Source organism: Podarcis pityusensis (genome assembly GCF_964106645.2).
Source record: "Podarcis pityusensis genome assembly, chromosome: 7".
NCBI classification, from domain to species: Eukaryota; Metazoa; Chordata; class Lepidosauria; order Squamata; family Lacertidae; genus Podarcis; species Podarcis pityusensis.
The window spans coordinates 37540729-37559071 of NC_138031.1; the positions used below are offsets into that span (position 1 = coordinate 37540729).

Genomic DNA, 18343 nt, shown 5'->3' on the forward strand with positions numbered 1-18343 from the left:
TGATTTCCTCATCACAAAAGAAGCCTTTAAGAAAAGATATCTGGATTACTTTGCAGTAACTGTGAAATTATTGTATAATAAAAAGATGTCTAGAAGGGCCCAGGCCATGTCTTGGGCTTGAAAGAATTAGCAGCTACCTTTGTAATGCAGCCCTTCTGTGGAAAAGAGAAGTGAAAGTCTGTGATTTCAGATGGGTGTGGGGAGGGTATTATTTTAACACAAATGCAAAAAGGAACTCTCAGCACTTCTTTATATTCCTCCTGATTATCTCTTCCAACCACTTTGGGACTTTCTTCAAGTAAATAGTGAGGGGAAACTATAAATGAGACCTGTGAAATCAAATGATAAGGAATACAACAATTTTTAGACTCCTAATACCATTTTTTTTAAAAAAAAAATAGAAACAGTATCTTCCATATACAGAAGAAAAATGCATTTCTTGACCACATGTCTGCTATTTAGCTATTCCCTCTGCACTGTTGCTGCTGGTTCTGCTTGCTTTTTGACACAGTCTAAAATTTTAGTCGAGTTTTGCTGTGTACTGTGTGGCTTATTTGTTGTTTTAAGCTGAATGGAACACGACTTGAGGCTGCATGGTGAAGGGCAGGCTATAAATGATTTTAAATGTTTCCATGAGCCCCAGCCAGCATGACCCATCCCAGCCAGGGATGATAGGAGCTGTAATCCAGCACCACTCATAGGGCCACAGGTTCCTCACAACTTCATAATGCAACAGGAGAAGGTCCCTGTTACCATTCACAGAAAGAATTAATTCCCCTCCACTACCACCACCATACAATGCTGCCCCACCCTCAGGCCATGGCTATATCCCACCTTAGTTCCCCTGGGGGAGGTAACAGAGATCTTGCAATCTGAAAAGACAGAAGGTATTGGAAGCCCAAGAACTACTAGGAATACACTCCCCTCCACCCCTTAAAAAAACAACCCTTCTCCTGTCCCATTATAGGGAATTCACAACAAGAAGCCAGTCAGCTGAGATGAACAAATTTGTCCCTTGTTTAGAATTTACACAGAAATGGTTGCATACAATTATTTTCTTTTGAGTATTTGCCAGACATGTTACATTAATTGACGGAAACATCCAGGGGTTTCTCATTTTCCAGCTGTGTTTATTTGACTAGCATATGGGAGCATGCAAATTATTAAAGGAAAGCTGTGTTAATCACTTGGCTTTGGCAGTTTCTCTTTGTGAATTGCAGAGAAACCAATGTGTATTCCATTAAAGAACATGTAGTACAGCCATCTGTAAAGTTGCTACCTATTGTCATGTAAGTCTTAAACCTTCAAGCCTAATTCAAGTCAGTGACCACTTTGGCATTATCTTCAACAAAACAAGATTTTGCCCTAGGAATCTGTCGGGAAAGGTTATTCTTCTTAGCTATCATTATTATTTATGTGTGGCTTATAAGGACAACTAAATTGGCTAGTGGGCCAAACACTGGGGCAATGGATAGCTTGTCCAGGTGCATTAAGGAAGGATTCCCCCCCTTCAATACTCTAATGTATACAGCAATGTCTATTGCTTGAAGTAACATGCTGGTTTGAATGGACTATTTGTCCATTTCAATACAGGATTTTCCCTATAATATGTGAATATATTATATTTCAGCATCATGTGAGTGGTTGCTTGCTTCAGGCTTCTAAAGTACATGCTGTGTTCAGACTAAAGCTCAGGAGCAAAATAAATTGTGGCTTCCTTAATATCCCACCCTCTTCTCCCAAGGCCAGCATTAAAATGATAGAATCATGGAACTTCAAGAAGCCTCAAAAACTTTTCCAGAAATATATTTTCCTTCGGAAAAGACAATCTGTCAAGACCAAGATGTGAGTGGCCTTTGTATATCCTTGCTGGATGTAGGATCTGGGAAGAATCTTATATCAGTTAAGCATGGAATATACAAAGTTGATCAGCAGTATTTTTGTTAATGGGCCAGTCTAGGATTGAACAAAGGGGGCACTGCAGGTCCTTTGGATGGGCTTTCATATGGCAATAATTACTTTTCACCGCAATCCATGTTTTGGTCCTGTCCAGGCTAGACTACTGCAAAGTGCTCTACTTGGAGGCTGCCTTTGAAGGAGGTTCAGAAACTTCAGCTGGTTCAGAATGTAGCTGCCTGACTACTATTAGACAACTTTATTATATCAGCTGCACTAGTTACCAGTGGGTTTCCGAACCAATTCCATGGGTTTTGACCTTTAAGGGCCTAAGCTGTTTCCCTGCAAGCTGTTTATTTGACTGCCTGCACTCATATTTCCTTGTCCATGTCTTATGATCTGTTTTGTAGACTTTCCTGCTGTTCCCATCCCCATGGTAAGTAGTGGGTGGCCACAAGAGAAAGGTCCATTTCTGTGGTGGTACCATGACTATGGTATTTCTTCTTATTGGACCTGCACCAAATCTCTAGGCTGCTGGCTTTTCTGAAGGCCCTGAAAAGGAATCTTTTCCAACTGCCCTTCCAGGCATGATGTTTGTTAGCTGAGTGACAGTCTGACAATTATGTTCTCCCCTGTTCTGTATTTTTTAAACTCAAGTGTTGATTTGCAGTGTTTTAAATTTTCTATGGCTTTTAATCTTTTGTTTTATCTATACACTGGTTTGGACAGGCAAGCTGCCTAAAGATACTTTAAATGAATAAAATAAAATAAAAACTTCCCGCATTATTTGTGAAAGAAATATTGCTTGCAACTCTTATGGTGTTAGCATCTTCCATGTACATCTCTGAGCAAGACAAGACTGGCTTAGGTCATCTTGCTACCACTTTATCCCTATATTTCTTTTCAGCAAATATTTACGACATGGGTACTAAGCTCTGCCACTGAATCTTTTAGCCACTTGTGGTTTGGTTTTAGGAATGTTGCCCTCTGTTCCCCCTCCACATCACTTGGCATGCCCCTTTGGTTTCTTTGTAAGTAAACTTACACTGGCCATTTTTCTCTGCTCATGCAAAACATGCACGTGGCAATTAAGAGTTAAAAGTATTGTGATAAATGGAGCTTTCCTTGGCTTTCAGACAGAAATCTGAGTTAAAAGGCAGTGTAGGTAATTTTTCTTCCCCATTCTGGGAGTCTAAGAAAAAAACCAACAACTTAAATCCAAACCAGATGTAAATGTAAAATGAAACTTAAATTCCTAATTGGAGACCCAGTGAAGCTATAATAGAATGAACAAATTACAAACAAAATGTTCTTGTTTACATTAATATAACTGACTTCATGGCTTCAGCCAAAAGAGCTCAGTAAAACATGCCATTATGCTAAAAATGGAATGGCATGGCCGCTCCAAAGTGTGCTGCGCAAAGTTCACCTCTTATTTGTAATGCCACTGTTGTCAGTTGAGTCAAAGCAGGAATGGCCTGGTCCCAATATATGTGCATTTTCACGTGTATGTTTATTTAAACCTTGTACTTGGACCTTGTAGGAGGAAGACCAGTCTATGTTCCTAGGGACCCACTGCTTAATGATCAGATAAGACATGCCAGGGAACTGTTGGAGTGCTGTAACATATGCTTTCTTACAGGCTGCATAATTTGTTCTCAGTAATATTAGCTGCAACAGTTCAGCTCAATAGCAACACCTCATTATTTTATCCCTCAGTATTTATTCCTATGTTTGACGCCTCATGAAATTACTGTTAATGTGTTTATATAAGGGCAGATCTGACACAAGTGGGAAGGATTTAATTTCCCACTCAGTCTTTCCTGCTGATATGTCCTCTTTCCCCCTGGTAGAAGTGGCAAGTGTAAATAGTTAATTTGCTTCAATTATGAGCCTGTCCTGCTAAATTAGAAGCAGCAGGGATATGAAGAGCTAGAATTATACTTCTGAGGCAGCTGACAAATCCTCTGAGCCCACAAAATCAAATCATTTACTCCTCGCTGATGTTCAAACACCCACTAGACAAATGCTGCAGCTTATTCTGTATCATTGGATGAAACTCAGATTTTATCCTGCCAATACTTAAGGAAATCAAAAGCATTTTGATGATACTGTCAACGTTGGTGTTGCTGTCTGCTTTTTCTTTACCAAAACGGAAAGCTTACAAGGGTTTGAAACATGGCTACTAAACATTTCTCATATTGCGTAAACACATGCAACCTGAAAACATGCTCATATTGATGGATTAAGGAGTACAGGAATGCACCTTTAGTTGAAACAAGTATAATGGGGGGGGGGGGTAAACCCCATTCATTATTTTTCTATATATTATTCTATATTTTGTAACAATGACAACCTGTTGAGTCAATGACTTGAAATTTGTCATATGGTTTTCCTGATGAGGTCTATGAATGTGCCAAATTTTAAAAGTGGCTGGAGGTACAGCAAGTGCTGAAAATAGATGCTTTGACCTTCTGGTGGAGGCTATATGTAATGCTTACTCATTTCGTTATGGGATATGACAGTGTGGTGCGTTGGTTAGATGTGGGGTCACCAATCTTTGGGCACAAACAACCTGTTCCCTGCCTCACAACACCTGTCTCTGCAGCCCTGCTCCCACACATGCAGGTAAATAGCACATATAGCAGAATTTTTAAACACTATTTTAAAATAGTTTTTAATATTTTAATATATTATTAATCCGTTGTATTTTATAGTATTCTTTAAATTTTTAATATATTTAATCCATTTCATTTTTAAATATCATGCAAAATCAATTATAAAAAAACACCTTATGGTTTATGACCAGAGCTAAGGCTACCTTGTGTTGGATCAAGCTCTCCAAAGCCAGCTACTGATGTTCAGACATAGATAAATTCACAGGGCGATTCCTCTAGCAATACAGTTAAGGCTCAGACAGCAAAACAGGACCAAGAAAACTGTGTGAGTTATCATCCTCTAATCATCTGGATTGAGCCTGAAAGACCAAGGAAAGATATTGGTGTGCAGAGCCTAAGTTGTAAGCAAAACCATTTAAGAATACCAATGTCATAATACTAAAAGCCTAAGAACCAGCACCAAAATAAACTACAGTAAAGCATAGTGTTAGTAAAAACCAGCCAGACACGTGACACAGCAGTCATAGTTTTAACTATGAATATTCATTTCCAGGACATTTATTCATTTTTTTATTCATCATCAACACATTTAATTATTATTTTTATTGCTCATAGAATGAAAGCATTGTATCTTCTCACACACTCACACAGGAAATAAGAATGAGTTGTGTCCAAACATTGTGTGAATTGAAATCTGTTTGTGTGATATGTTTTCTCACTCCCTCCCAGGCCAGCATACCCCAGCCCTGAAAAGTCTTGCATCCCTCTTGTCCATACATCAGGAAGGGCCTGGCATGAGAGGTTGCAGTGGAAGAGGCAATCACAGAAAAGTGGGCAAGAGGAAGCTGTATCATTTGTTTATATTTTGTTTCAATAAGACCTCTTTCTGATAAAATAGTTTAATAAACCACTTTTTTAAAACGGCATTCATTTAGATACAAAAACAGCCATACTGCTTTACTTTAGACATTTGGTTTCTTCATTGATTTCTACTCCTTTGGATGCAACTGTGCTTAATGAACTGCAACCCAAGTAGCTTGATAAAATATGTCAACTGATGGTGAGATACTAGCATATTTACCTAAATAGGAACACTGAAGTCTATGCAAACTAAGTTTGTTCCCACTGAGTCCTGTGTGATGTTCCCAATAATTTCTGTGGGAGTCAGATTTCAACATCTACAAGAGGATTCATAGACTGAAAATTATCAGCAATTTTGCACAATTACATTTGAGATTTGTTTTCATATTTCTTTCAAATGTCTATCAAAATACAGTTAACTCTTTCCACTTGTAATAAGTTTCCATGAAAGATGACACATTTAAGTTTAGGGAAGTTTTTAATGTTTAATGCTGTATTGTGTTTTTAATATTCATTTGGGAGCCGCCCAGAGTGTCTGGGGAAACCCAGCCAGATGGGTAGGGTATAAATAATAAATTATTATTATAAGCATGTTATGTTTAGGCTGTCTGAAACTTCCTACACCCCAACACCATTGATGCAAAATCCTGGTGCTATCAACAAACCACTTGCTGATTCTTGCTATGAAGTAATGTGTTTATTAAAATGAGCATTTATCTCCTTTTTAAAATTATGTATTGACTTCTTAATATGTTCCTTCAATACACAGCAAGTATAATATTTAGCCTCAATACCTTCTAGTTTATTGATCATAATATATCCAATATAGAGTGTATTAATTATCTACATAAGTCTCAAGATTGAGCAAGATTGCCAGCCTGGATCTAAACATTGCCTTGATGGGACACTGCCTGGAAACTCTAGCCTATGGAAACTCTTCAGTTCCATAAACTGAGTGGAGCCCAGTTCATTGAATGGGCTTTCTTACCCCAAATGTCTCCCTTTCCTTTGCAGCCCCATGAAAATCCACTCTTAGCACTTGGACAACCCTCAAGAATGCCATGGCATGAGGGGCTGCTGTCTTTGAAAGCTTGCCAAACCCTCTGAATTTGAATGTAGTAGCAGAGTAAGAGGTTACAAGAAAGATAGTATTGTCCTGGATGACTTTCCTTAAACACAGTCTCTGTATTTAAGAAGCCCCAAAGTCATGTTGTTGCCTGAGTAAGAGCCAAATTGTCCTATTAAATTTCTGTGTTGAATAGACGTGTGGAGAATTCAGCTCTTTGTGAGACTGCTGTGCAATTTCTCCATCAATCACCATCAGGTTCATTAGTCAACTCACATTTAAGGCACCACCACTGACTCTACTTTTAGTAGCTTCACCGAGTGCAGTAAGCATGGTTAAATTGTATGAACCAATAAGTGAAACGTGATTTGTCTTAACATACTTACCATGAACATCAATTGAATTTTTTTAAAGTTTCTTGCAGCTTAATTTCCCATGAGAGTCCTGGTGAGATCCCATGGAGAAGAGTCCTGCCTTCATATTCCATTTCACCAGGCCCTAATTCTAGGGTTCACCATAATGAGGCTTAAAAATAATAATCCAAAGCTTATTGTGGTTCGGGAGCGGAGGTGTATCAGCAGAGGGTTGCAGCTGGGTGTTAACCCTTCCCTTTTCAGCTATATCCCCTTAAAATGTATCTCTGCTGCTGCAGTGCGGCTTGAAAAAGCCTTCCATTGGCTCCAGTTGAAAGCTTCCCTGCCTGCGCCCCCCTCCCCCATATTCTTGAAGATTAAAGATGGGAAGGATGAATTCTTCCTCCGTAGCTGAACTTTCCAGAATAATTAAACACACACACAAAATTAGGCTTGGGGGGTCAGGGAAACAAAAGTAAAGGTTTTTTTATTTTTTTTAAATCATATTCATGGGAGGGGCAGCAGATAATGTGTGAGCATGTGATTATAGTATACAGTCATAACTTGGGTTGAATGTGCTTCAGGTTGAGCGCTTTCGGGTTGCGCTCCATGGCAACCCAGAAGTAATGGAGTGCATTACTTACGGGTTTCGCCGCTCATGCATGCACAGACACTCAAAATGACGTCGCACACATGCACAGAAGCGGCAAAGTGTGACCCGTGCACGCACGGATGCGCCTTCGCATCTTACGTTCCATTCAGGATGCGAACGGGGCTCCGGAACGGATCCCATTCGCATCCCAAGGTACCACTGTATATAGTTGCAGTGCATGTGGTTATGGTTTTTATGTAGTGCCCAGCTTATCCCCAAAACAGAATTTGTTGTTGTTGTTGTTGTTGTTTAGTCGTTTAGTCATATCCGACTCTTCGTGACCCCATGGAGCAGAGCACGCCAGGCACTTCTGTCTTCCACTGCCTCCCGCAGTGATTGTTAGGATTTGAGATCTAAATAGAATATAGATATAGAATATAGATCTCAAATATAGAATATGGATCTCAAATCCTAACAATCAATGACCCTAATGGGAAACCTGTGGCCCTTCAGATGTTGCTGGGCTACCACTCCCATCACCCCTGACCATTGACCATGTCGGCTAGAGCTGATGGGAGTTAAGAGTGCAACAAAATTTGGAGGAGCACAGGTTCCACTTCCCTGATTTAAGAGTGTTAGCCCAAAGCTACATAACAAAATTTCTCCACAAAAACCACTCAGAGAAAGGTCAGGAGGGAGAGAGAGAGATTTGAAGCCTTCCAGAAAACCTGAGTAGTTGTAGTGAAGAACTACAAGATTCAACAGATTTTCCTTCATGTTGAGAAATGATTTTACACCCCCCCCCAAAAAAAACTCCCAATCCTTCCCACTTGCAGCATGTGGAATGACTAGGAGCTACATTTTATGTTCGTTAAAATTAGTAGTACAGTAGTAGTAGTAGTAGTTAGTCGCTTTATCTTGCCCAAGGCAACCCAAAGTGACTTGCAACTAAATATTAAAAGCAAAACATCTAGCCTAGCACATAAAAAGAAGCAGCACAAATAACTTATGTATTCACTTTCATGCTTCTGAGTAATATGATAAACAAAAACAGGAGGCTGCTTGAACTCCATATGTAGTAAGAGAAGAACAACAAGTGTTTAGGTTGCCCTTAACTAGTTGTCTTTCCAATTCTCTATTTTTTACAACACTAATGGGCCATGGTTGTGCTTTGTTGTTGTTTAGTCGTTTAGTTATGTCCGACTCTTCGTGACCCCATGGACCAGAGCACGCCAGGCACTCCTGTCTATCGATGTGCTTACCCTCTCTAAACGTGGAAGGAGGCATTCTCACAATGATAAAATGCAGTTTTGAATATTATCTCTCACCTACAAGTCTTTTAATCTACAATTTATGCCTAAAGGGCTGTAATATTTGGCATCTGCAAAAAGAATATGGGTGGAACACACTGTCTTTCATAAGTATTTTATGTGCTGCAATTGCCACCCATCTTGTGTCTCCAGCTGCCTGCAGTCTATGGGGCATGCTGAGGCTGGCGCAAAAGGTGAAGATCTGGCTTTTGCTGCCAACAGACTGCATTCCCATTCAGACTTGTGTTCTAGTCAATATTGGTTGTACATACCAAACCTTTGATGGGCCTATACAGCCAACCACTTCCCACCTACAGCTCAGACATAACACTAGAAATTCTTCAATTCACCTTTACCCAGGTGCTTGAAAATGGCCTAGTAAGCCCTAAACGCAGTTGATTCTACTGTTGTATCCATGGATAACATAGTTTAGCCTGCCAAGAGGAACTATGCTCCAGAAGGGAATTGTTTGGGGAGGGTTAAGGTGAATTGGTGGGGACGCGGGTGGCGCTATGGGTTAAACCACAGAACCTAGGACTTGCCAATCAGAAGGTCAGCAGTTCGAATCCCCGCGATGGAGTGAGCTCCCGTTGCTCGGTCCCTGCTCCTGCCAACCTAGCAGTTCAAAAGCACGTCAAAGTGCAAGTAGATAAATAGGTACCGCTCTGGCGGGAAGGTAAACGGTGTTTCCGTGCGCTGCTCTGGTTCGCCAGAAGCGGCTTAGTCATGCTGGCCACATGACCTGGAAGCTGTACGCTGGCTCCCTCGGCCAATAAAGCGAGATGAGCGCCGCGACCCCAGAGTCAGTCACGACTGGACCTAATGGTCAGGGGTCCCTTTACCTTTACCTTAAGGTAAATTGGATTAAATCAGAACAGTGTGAATCGTGATTCAAACTACTAGTGATCTAAATCTTCTGGTTCATATATTTCCTCAGCAACTTTAACAGCTAATTGGTTGTTACACTAGTTAAAGCACCCAAGTTTATATTTGAATTGAGCCTTTTCAGAACGTAATCCAAAAATTTTAACTATTCATTTCTAACTTCTAACATTCATTTTTGCTGTACAGATTTGAGGTTTGATCCAGGCTAAATTAGCTGAAATCAATGGGGAAAGTTGTAATTCCCATTGAAACTACTTGGATCTAGTTCATCTAACTTAGTATGTATCTGTCCATCATAGTTGCTTAAAGACAAGAAAGCACTTGTGAAATCAATTATTTGTTTAAGGACACTGTATAAGGACACTAAGCAAGATCTAGCTAATGCAATGAGGTAGGATCGACCACGAGTCACAAAGTACTTCTCTGCACAGCTCATAATTAATTTTCTTCCAGAAGATGAAGTAATGGCCACCAAACTAAGCTGCTTTCAAACTGGGCTACGTGATGTGACAGCTGTATATTACCATCAGCATTAGAGGCAATATGCCTCTGCGTACCAGTTGCAGGGAAACTGCAGTTGCAAAGCAATACAGAGCTCATATCCTGCTGTTGGGCTTTCCATAAGTATCTGAGTGGCCATTGTGGGAAATGGGATGGTGGACTAGATCAGCCTTTGGTCTTCTCGTGTCTTTATGTTTTATTAATGCTTGCAGTACATGGATATAGCTAAATGGAGACGGCTTCCCCAGTCTTAATTTCTAATGCAGTTACTGTCAGGCCCCTGATACCCAACAGTTGTTTTTTTTAACTTCCTTCAATTAAAAACCACACGGAAGTACAATCAAAACTGAACTCTGCATAGTCAATAGCCCTTTATTGTGAATGTTGGCACCCGTATCAAAATAAAATGTGTGGTAAAATGTGAGTTTTCACATGATATTTGAATCTTGGGACTTGAGCCTACCATGTGTCTACAGGATTATTCCACTTTAGTCATAATATTTTCCTGTCACGGTTGTCCTGTTTAAACTATAAGACTAAGACTAGTTTTATTGCACCACAATCTTAAAAGAAACCCAGAAGGTGCTTAGAAATGCTTAGCACCTAAGACTGTGCATGACTGGATAGGGGAAATGGCACTATGTTTGTATGATAGGGTGCCATAATCATGCTTGCATAAAAAGCTCTATAGAAATACCATTAATTGGACTTACAAAATGAGAAATGCCAGGAATAAATCTCCGTGATCTTTTATTCTTATTGGGCTCTATTTTTTGTTTTGAAAATGAAATAACACAATTATGCAGATGTATTCAAACAGAGAGTGCAATTTGCATTCTTGCCTCTTCTTTCAGGTCAGGCAAATTTAATTTTAGCTGCTGGGGAGGGGAAAAACCTGTCAGCTAACGGGTGTTTCATTTCCTTGAAACAAACAATACGTTTTAGCAATAACCACAAACAATCAACTCAGAAACGCAACTTGTTATAAATCCTTTCTGAAACAAAATGAGCTCAGCTTTGTAATCTGAAGAAATTGCAAAAGAATGCACACATGCCGTTGCACAGCTAGAACCAATCTATTATATTTATTCCTCTCTCGATATTTACAGCTTTAGTATCCTAGGATGCCTGTTTCTCCATTATGATCTTATGTTTCCCTGGGATGCAAAATCTTTAATCCTTTTAAGCAACCTCTGGGTTTTCCCAGCAGAGATCAGAGGGACCTGCATGCTCTTGAAAACACAGCTTTGATGGAATAAAATAAAGCACATTTCATAGGAATAATGTGGCACCACTTCACAAATAATTTTGCAGTTTAGAAATCTACTTAGGAGTATGTATGTGTTCTTCTTCTTTGGTGATCACTTGTAGCCAAGTAAGATTGTCTTCCATGAACACGGTCTTAACAGTGAGTCTGTAAGTGACTGCAGAGGCGAATTCTGGATCCACATATCCTTTCACAGTAGAGGCATAGGCTTCCAGATGGGAGTTGATCATGGTGAGGGTTTGCCAAACGTGCCTTTGTCTTAGCACGTTTCTCCTTTTCATCCTGAGTTTGAGCATTTTCAAAATCCATGACACCTTTTGTAAAGGCTGTTCTCCAATTGGAGTGCTCACAGGCCAGTGTTTCCCAATTGTCAGTGCTTATACTACATTTTTTAAGATTTGCATTGAGAGAGTCTTTGTTGACCACCAGCATTACAGTTTCCATTTTTAAGTTCGGAATAGAGTAGTTGCTTTGGAAGACGATAATCAGGCATCTGAACAACATGACCAGTCTAATGAAGTTGTTGTTGAAGAATCATTGCTTCAACACTGGTGATCTTTGCATCTTCCAGTACACTGGCATTAGTTTGCTTGTCTTCCCAAGTGATATGTTAAATTTTTCGGAGACACCGTTGATGGAATCTTTCGAGGAGTTGGAGATGGCATTTATAAGTGCTCCATGTTTCACAAGCATATAGTAAGGTTGGTAGTACAATAGCTTTGTAAACAAACATTTTGGTTTCCCTGTGAATGTCCCAGTCCTCAAACACTCTATACTTCAATTGAGAGAAAGCTGCATTCGCAGAGCTCAGGCGATTCTGGATTTTGGCATCATTGTCGGCCCTTGTGTGAAGATAACTGCCCAGGTAGGAGAAATGATCGACACTTTCCAATGTTACACCAGTGAGTTGGATTTGTGGCGCTGCAGAGCGGTTGTTTTGTGCTTGCTGGTGCAGCACTTTGGTTTTTGGGATGTTGAGAGATAGGCCAAAGCTTTTCATAAGCTTCTGCGAATATATTTAGGATGGTTTGAAGGTCTTCCTTTGAGTGTTCACACACTACGTTGTCATCAGCATACTGAAATTCTATGATGGAAGTTATAGTAACCTTACTCTTTGCTTTCAGCCTACTCAGATTAAAGAGCTTTCCATCTGTTTGATTTCTAGTCTGGTGGGGAATTTTCCTTCTACAAAATTTAGGATCATGGCAATAAATAGAGTTGGGGCGATAACACAACACTGTTTAACACCTGATCCCACTGTGAATGGTTTGCTTTGAGAGCCATCTTCGATTGTTGCTGTCATATTATAATGGAGGAGCTGAAGGATGTTCACAAATTTATCTGGGCAGCCAAATTTCAGAAGGAGAGTCCACAGGGCATTACAATTTAATGTTGAGGGCCCTAGTCAGGTCAATAAACATCATATACAGGGGTTGGTTTTGCTCTCTACATTTTTCTTGTAGCTGTCGAGTGGTGAAAATCATGTCCACTGTTCCCCCTAGAAGGTTGAAAACCATTTTGGGATTCAGGAAGCATAGCCTCAGATATTGTTAGAAGATAGTTTGCTAAGATCCTTGCCAGAATTTTGCTTGCTGCAGCTAATAAATAGATGCCTCAATAGTTTCCACAATCTGTTCTATCACCTTTCTAAAAAAAGAAATTGATAATTTTTGCATTCCTAAAGTCTGCTGGGATCTCCCAGATTTTTTTGATGAGCTTGTGAAGTTGTTGTGTATGTTTAATTCTGCCCTCTTCGGCAGGCATCCCATCATGTCCACTGGCTTTGTTGTTTTTCATTGGTTAATAGTTGTACACGACTCTCCCAGATCTGGAGATACTGCAAGCTCATCTCTAATTTGTTTTTGCGGAATTTGTGAGAAGACTTCAGCAGCTATGGGGGAATTGCAGTTAAGGAGATGCTGTTAATGTTCTTTCCAGCTCGTGCAATAGCTTATCTTTTAGAAGTGTGGTACCATCTGTTGAGGATAGGGGGCAAATGCCATGATTTATTGACCCATAGATGGTCTTTGTTGCTTTAAAGAAACTCTGTGCGTCATGAGTGCCTGCTAAGTGCTGGATCTCTTGAGGGTTTTTTATCCACCAGGTGTCCTTTAGTTCTCTGGCTCTGTGTATGCCCATGTAGCTCGGTAAGAATCTGTGCATAAATGGTAATATTAGTAGAAATAGTAAATATTAATAATAATTAATAGTTCACTCTATTTCTGACATTCAGAGGTGAATGTTCTGACTTATATATCCAAAATGGCAATACAGTGGTACCTTGGGTTAAGAACTTAATTCGTTCTGGAGGTCCATTCTTAACCTGAAACTGTTATTAACCTGAGGTACCTCTTTAGCTAATGGGGCCTCCTGCTGCCACTGCGCCGCCGTCGTGCGATTTATGTTCTCATCCTGAAGCAAGGTTCTTAACCCGAGGTACTATTTCTGGGTTAGCGGAGTCTGTAACCTGAAGTGTCTATAACCTGAAGCGTCTGTAACCTGAGGTACCACTATATCCCTACACAATATGGAGTTTCTGAGAAACACAAACATTTACAAAGGTACAATAAAAAGCTTATTGGCCATAGAATGCTGACTGTCTATTGTGGAAGAAAAACAGGAATGTATGGGAGAAGGAGTGGAATGGAGTCTGGTGGAGGGCATTGCTGGCTGGCTGAATCACTGATCAGGAGCTCTGTACACTGCAACGGTTTGTTGTAGGTCCTACATGTTGATAATGCCAATAAATGAAAATCAACCAGGAGATAGCCATGACTAAGTTCCAACATAAATTGGCACAGATAACTTCAGTATTACGATTTGCAAGTTTGTAATTAGATTGGAGATGTTTCTCATTCTGACATTAGCATCTCCTATTGCTATTTTTATAAGATAGGTGACTTATGATGCAAAATAGCTACCATAGATCAACAGACATGGCTTCCTTATTACATGAGTGCAGTACCCACTCTATGGAGATGAGTGAGTACCTCAGGTGATAATCTTACCACTTTTTAATTAGCATCTCAAAATGGCCGCGCAAATTATTTCTTAGGGCAGCTAGTTCTGTTCTGACCTGATCTTTCTGACAGTTGAAAGAAGAAGGTGCAGAGACATGGTGAACTTTGCCCTCTTTGCCTTTGCAAGTCAACATGTCATACCCAATCTCATTGGATGGAATCCAGACCAAGCTGGTTACACATTAGTCCCCTTGAGATCAATAGGACTTCATTTAGTCATGACTAATCTGTCCCAGAAATTTATGTAGGACTAAATGTGTGGTTAAATGTGGTCAGGATCTGACTTGTTTAATTTGGGTCAGCCCAAGAGAGGTTCTTTCATAAAGACCACCATATAGTAATTGCTGGAAATACTTCACTGTGGCAGGTTATATGGCCATATACCAGTGCCAGCCACTGCCAGGAATCTGTGGCATGAAAACATACATGCTCCAAGTGATCAGAGTGAACTGTAGGTCAGCCCAAGTGACTCTTGCCACTCCACAGAGCCCCTCCCATGCAGGAAACATTTCAAGGAGCTTCTACAAGATGACAGTAACATAAAATCGGAGTTTGAGTAAACCAAACTAATCCTAATTGCATATTACTATTCTTACTGCATTTATTCATCATTTACAATATAAAATGTCTCAAGGCGAACTACAAAAGCATACATAATACAGAATGTAATATACATCAAAAATATATGAGAACATTATGTTCATCCTAATGTAATAAAAGATTCTCAAAATATAGTAGCTTTGATCAACCACATTAAAAAAAAACAATTATTCACTCTCCATTCATTTTTTAGCTTTATTTTTTAATTGGATTATGGTGTTTTTGTCATGTGGATAGTGTTGAGCATTGTTTTTCACATCTCAATTGCTATCTTGCTTGCTTAGTTAACAAACAAGCAAAAGTTTGCAAGGTAAAAAAGATAAAGAGAATAGGGAAGTTTGCTGCTGTTGTGTAAATATTGCAGGTTATGATATTTTAATTTATAGCCCAACAAGCCTAGTTGCTGATTTGCCACTCTTCCTTCTTTTTCAGGTGTATAAAAAGAAAACTGAAGCTGCAAAGAAGGAATATCTGAAGCAGTTAGCTGCATACAGAGCAAGCCTTGTATCCAAGGTAACATGTTTTTAATATTTAATATTGAAAGTCACCCTGATAAGTTGTTTTTTTAATGGCCGGGTGTAAACCTTAATAATAAATAAATAAATAAATAAATAGGCATTGGATGGATTATAGGTGTTCCAGCCATATTTTTTTATTGTCCAGCTGCTTAATATGTAAACAACAATTATTGCTTCTCTAAGCTTTTAAGTTAATTCTGGGAATTGCTGCTTAATACAAACAGCTGTTTGTTTATGCTAGATGGCAAACCCTATCCCCCTTTCATTTCCATAGCTTAGAGGCATGAGCAGGACCGCAAATGAAATATAAAATTGACTATTGATAAATCTTACGTCTGCCAATGGAAAGTTGGACCGCAACCAGTAACTGGCTGTTTTGATTTCCAGTAGTTTGCGTGTACTTGTACAACATGATCACCACCTTGTAGGTGACAAATGGACTAGTTGTACATGGCATGGGCTTGGATTAGTGCCTTGTACTAATGGAAAAGCCACTTTTGAAAAGGCAAGGTAGCTTCTCCACCCTTCAGTTTCTGCCAATACCTTCCTCCTGCTGCATCCCTCTGCGCCTTTTCCAATGCTGTTCCAAAGGGTTCCTTGACCTTCAGGAGTCGGGGTGCAGAGGGTATATAGAGAAGGATTGGTGTACAAGAGAAGCTGTGTTTCCAGTTTGGATCCAATCCATTTTTCTCCTCTCTCTCTCTCTTTTTTCTCTCCCCCCCCCCAAATAAATGTACCTATATGTTATCCTTTATCTAAGTAACCCATTGTAAGCATCCGTATGCTGGTGCAGCAAGTCTTAACAACATATTTGAAAGTCCTACATATTCAACTACAGTGGCTTGAAATGAGAAGTGTTTTCATGCTGATGAGTCTAAAATTTGATATTTCAATACTCTAGATTTATTTTATTTTATTTGTTAGGATTACCAGTTGCCAAAAGGTGACCACTGTTCACTTGGAATTGATGATACAAATGTACATTAGTCTCCATTAAATATATTACAATGTTTGCTAGAGCTTTTCTCAAAGCCTTTTCCCCACTCCTGTCTTAGAATTATTGAAATTAATGGGGCTACAGTCAAGCTGTTTGATGTGTGTGGAAATAAATATATAAAGTAAAAAATCACATTACAAAGCTTTTTTTATAATGCTATTCAGATTGTGATATTATTTATAATACTGACTAAGCTTTTGCATTGCCCTTAGTTGCAACTTTTACTACTTTTGCTAGTAGTTTGTATAGCAAATTGTATAGCCTTATTTAAAATGCTGTGAATTGCAATTTTGAATGTTAAAAAACAAGCACTTTTATTGCTTAACATGGCATTTTTGTGTTCAAGCTGATAGTAGATCTGTTAGTTTACCTGTTGAGTCGATATTTATAAAGTATTTTATGGAGGCAGCTCTAGAAGCTTAGGATATAAAACATGCCTTATTTTATTTCAAAAGATATAATGTGCTATTTAGATCAAACTGGGGCCCCTTCTACATGCAATCAAATATAGTATCTAACATGTAACATTCATTTCATGAACGATTTAGGCATTACGCCTCCTCCTTTGGAGAACAGCTACATTTGTTAGGGGGCTACTTTGGGACTCAGGTGCAGGATGTTGAGTCCACACTCCAACTGGCATCAAGACTCTTTTAAAAATATTATAATCTGTTTATTCAAATATTTACATAAGAGTCTACATATATTATTATGAATAAAAGAAAATAGATATATGAGATGATCCAAGATATAAACAGGTAAAAATATAACTCAACCAGTGTTTATAAAAGCATGTATGTAGATAATTTCATTCCTTGTAAAACCCTATCGTTATTCAAATCTGCAGACACATAAAAATCCCCATTGAAACCTGAATAAAGGGTATTATCATAACAGTATTTAGATAGCTAAAAATATAAGCAAATATTACTATATGTCCTCTAAAGAATATGAATTAATTAAGTCTTGCACTTTGTTATTATGATTGCCCTTTTGCCAGAGCTGCCTGCCTGTCCATGTCTACAAGTCTGATATCCCAGGACTTGGCACAGATATTTTAAACACTTTACAAATATTAGACTGTCTTTGAAAGACACAGAACAAATAAACCAGACAGGTCTTTCTTTCCAAATTTAGTAACAAGTTTCACTTTCTGAACCACTGAAGTCTTTCCCCTTAAGCTGGTAAAACCTTTCAGCTTTCAAACAAACGTCCTCACACCATCACTGATGCTGCACTTCCAATGCCTGGGTCCCAGCATCCTTAATCTGTCACTTCCCAGCTCTGGTACTCTGGATTCTTGGCCCCATCTCCTCTCTACCATCACCACTCCCTGCTTTTTCTCCAGCCCTCCATTGCTGGCTGCAGCCTAAAGAGGCAGGGGTCTAGGATCATAGAGGGGTCATCTCGTCCAACTTCCTCAGAGAAGAATTAACCTCCAACCCAACCAGGCAGGCTGGTAATTCTATCTCTAGCCCAGGCTTCCTCAACCTCAGCCCTCAAGATGTTTTGGGCCTACAACTCTCATGATCCCTAGCTAGCAGGACCAGTGGTCAGGGATGATGGGAATTGTAGTCTCAAAACATCTGGAGGGCTGAGGTTGAGGAATCCTGATCTAGCCCCTGAGACTCTGCCCAGGCCAAGCTGCACTCTTCACTGAACCTCACCTGTTTCCTCTTCTAGTGTTTTTACGTGGCTAGAATGTGATAATTACTCTTGCTTGCCTGTATGGAGAGTGGAGTGTGTCTGACCACACATATTTTGCCACACCCACCACAAGTGCATGCCTCCACCCCACCAATATGGTTGCATTTGAGGGAATGCAGTTCTAAGGCTGAAGAAGGTTCCCCACCCTAGTG

The 18343-nt window shown here is 39.5% G+C and overlaps 1 protein-coding gene across 3 annotated transcripts in view; it reads left to right on the plus strand.

Annotated features, from left to right (window-relative positions):
* TOX (thymocyte selection associated high mobility group box) overlaps window positions 1–18343 on the plus strand; it is a 187567-nt gene that overhangs the window by 154668 nt on the left and 14556 nt on the right. For all 3 annotated transcript variants that reach the window (XM_081013452.1, XM_081013453.1, XM_081013454.1), the window contains one exon: window positions 15402–15482. In XM_081013452.1, the coding sequence (XP_080869578.1) occupies window positions 15402–15482 (81 nt within the window). The remainder of the gene's footprint in view (window positions 1–15401; window positions 15483–18343) is intronic.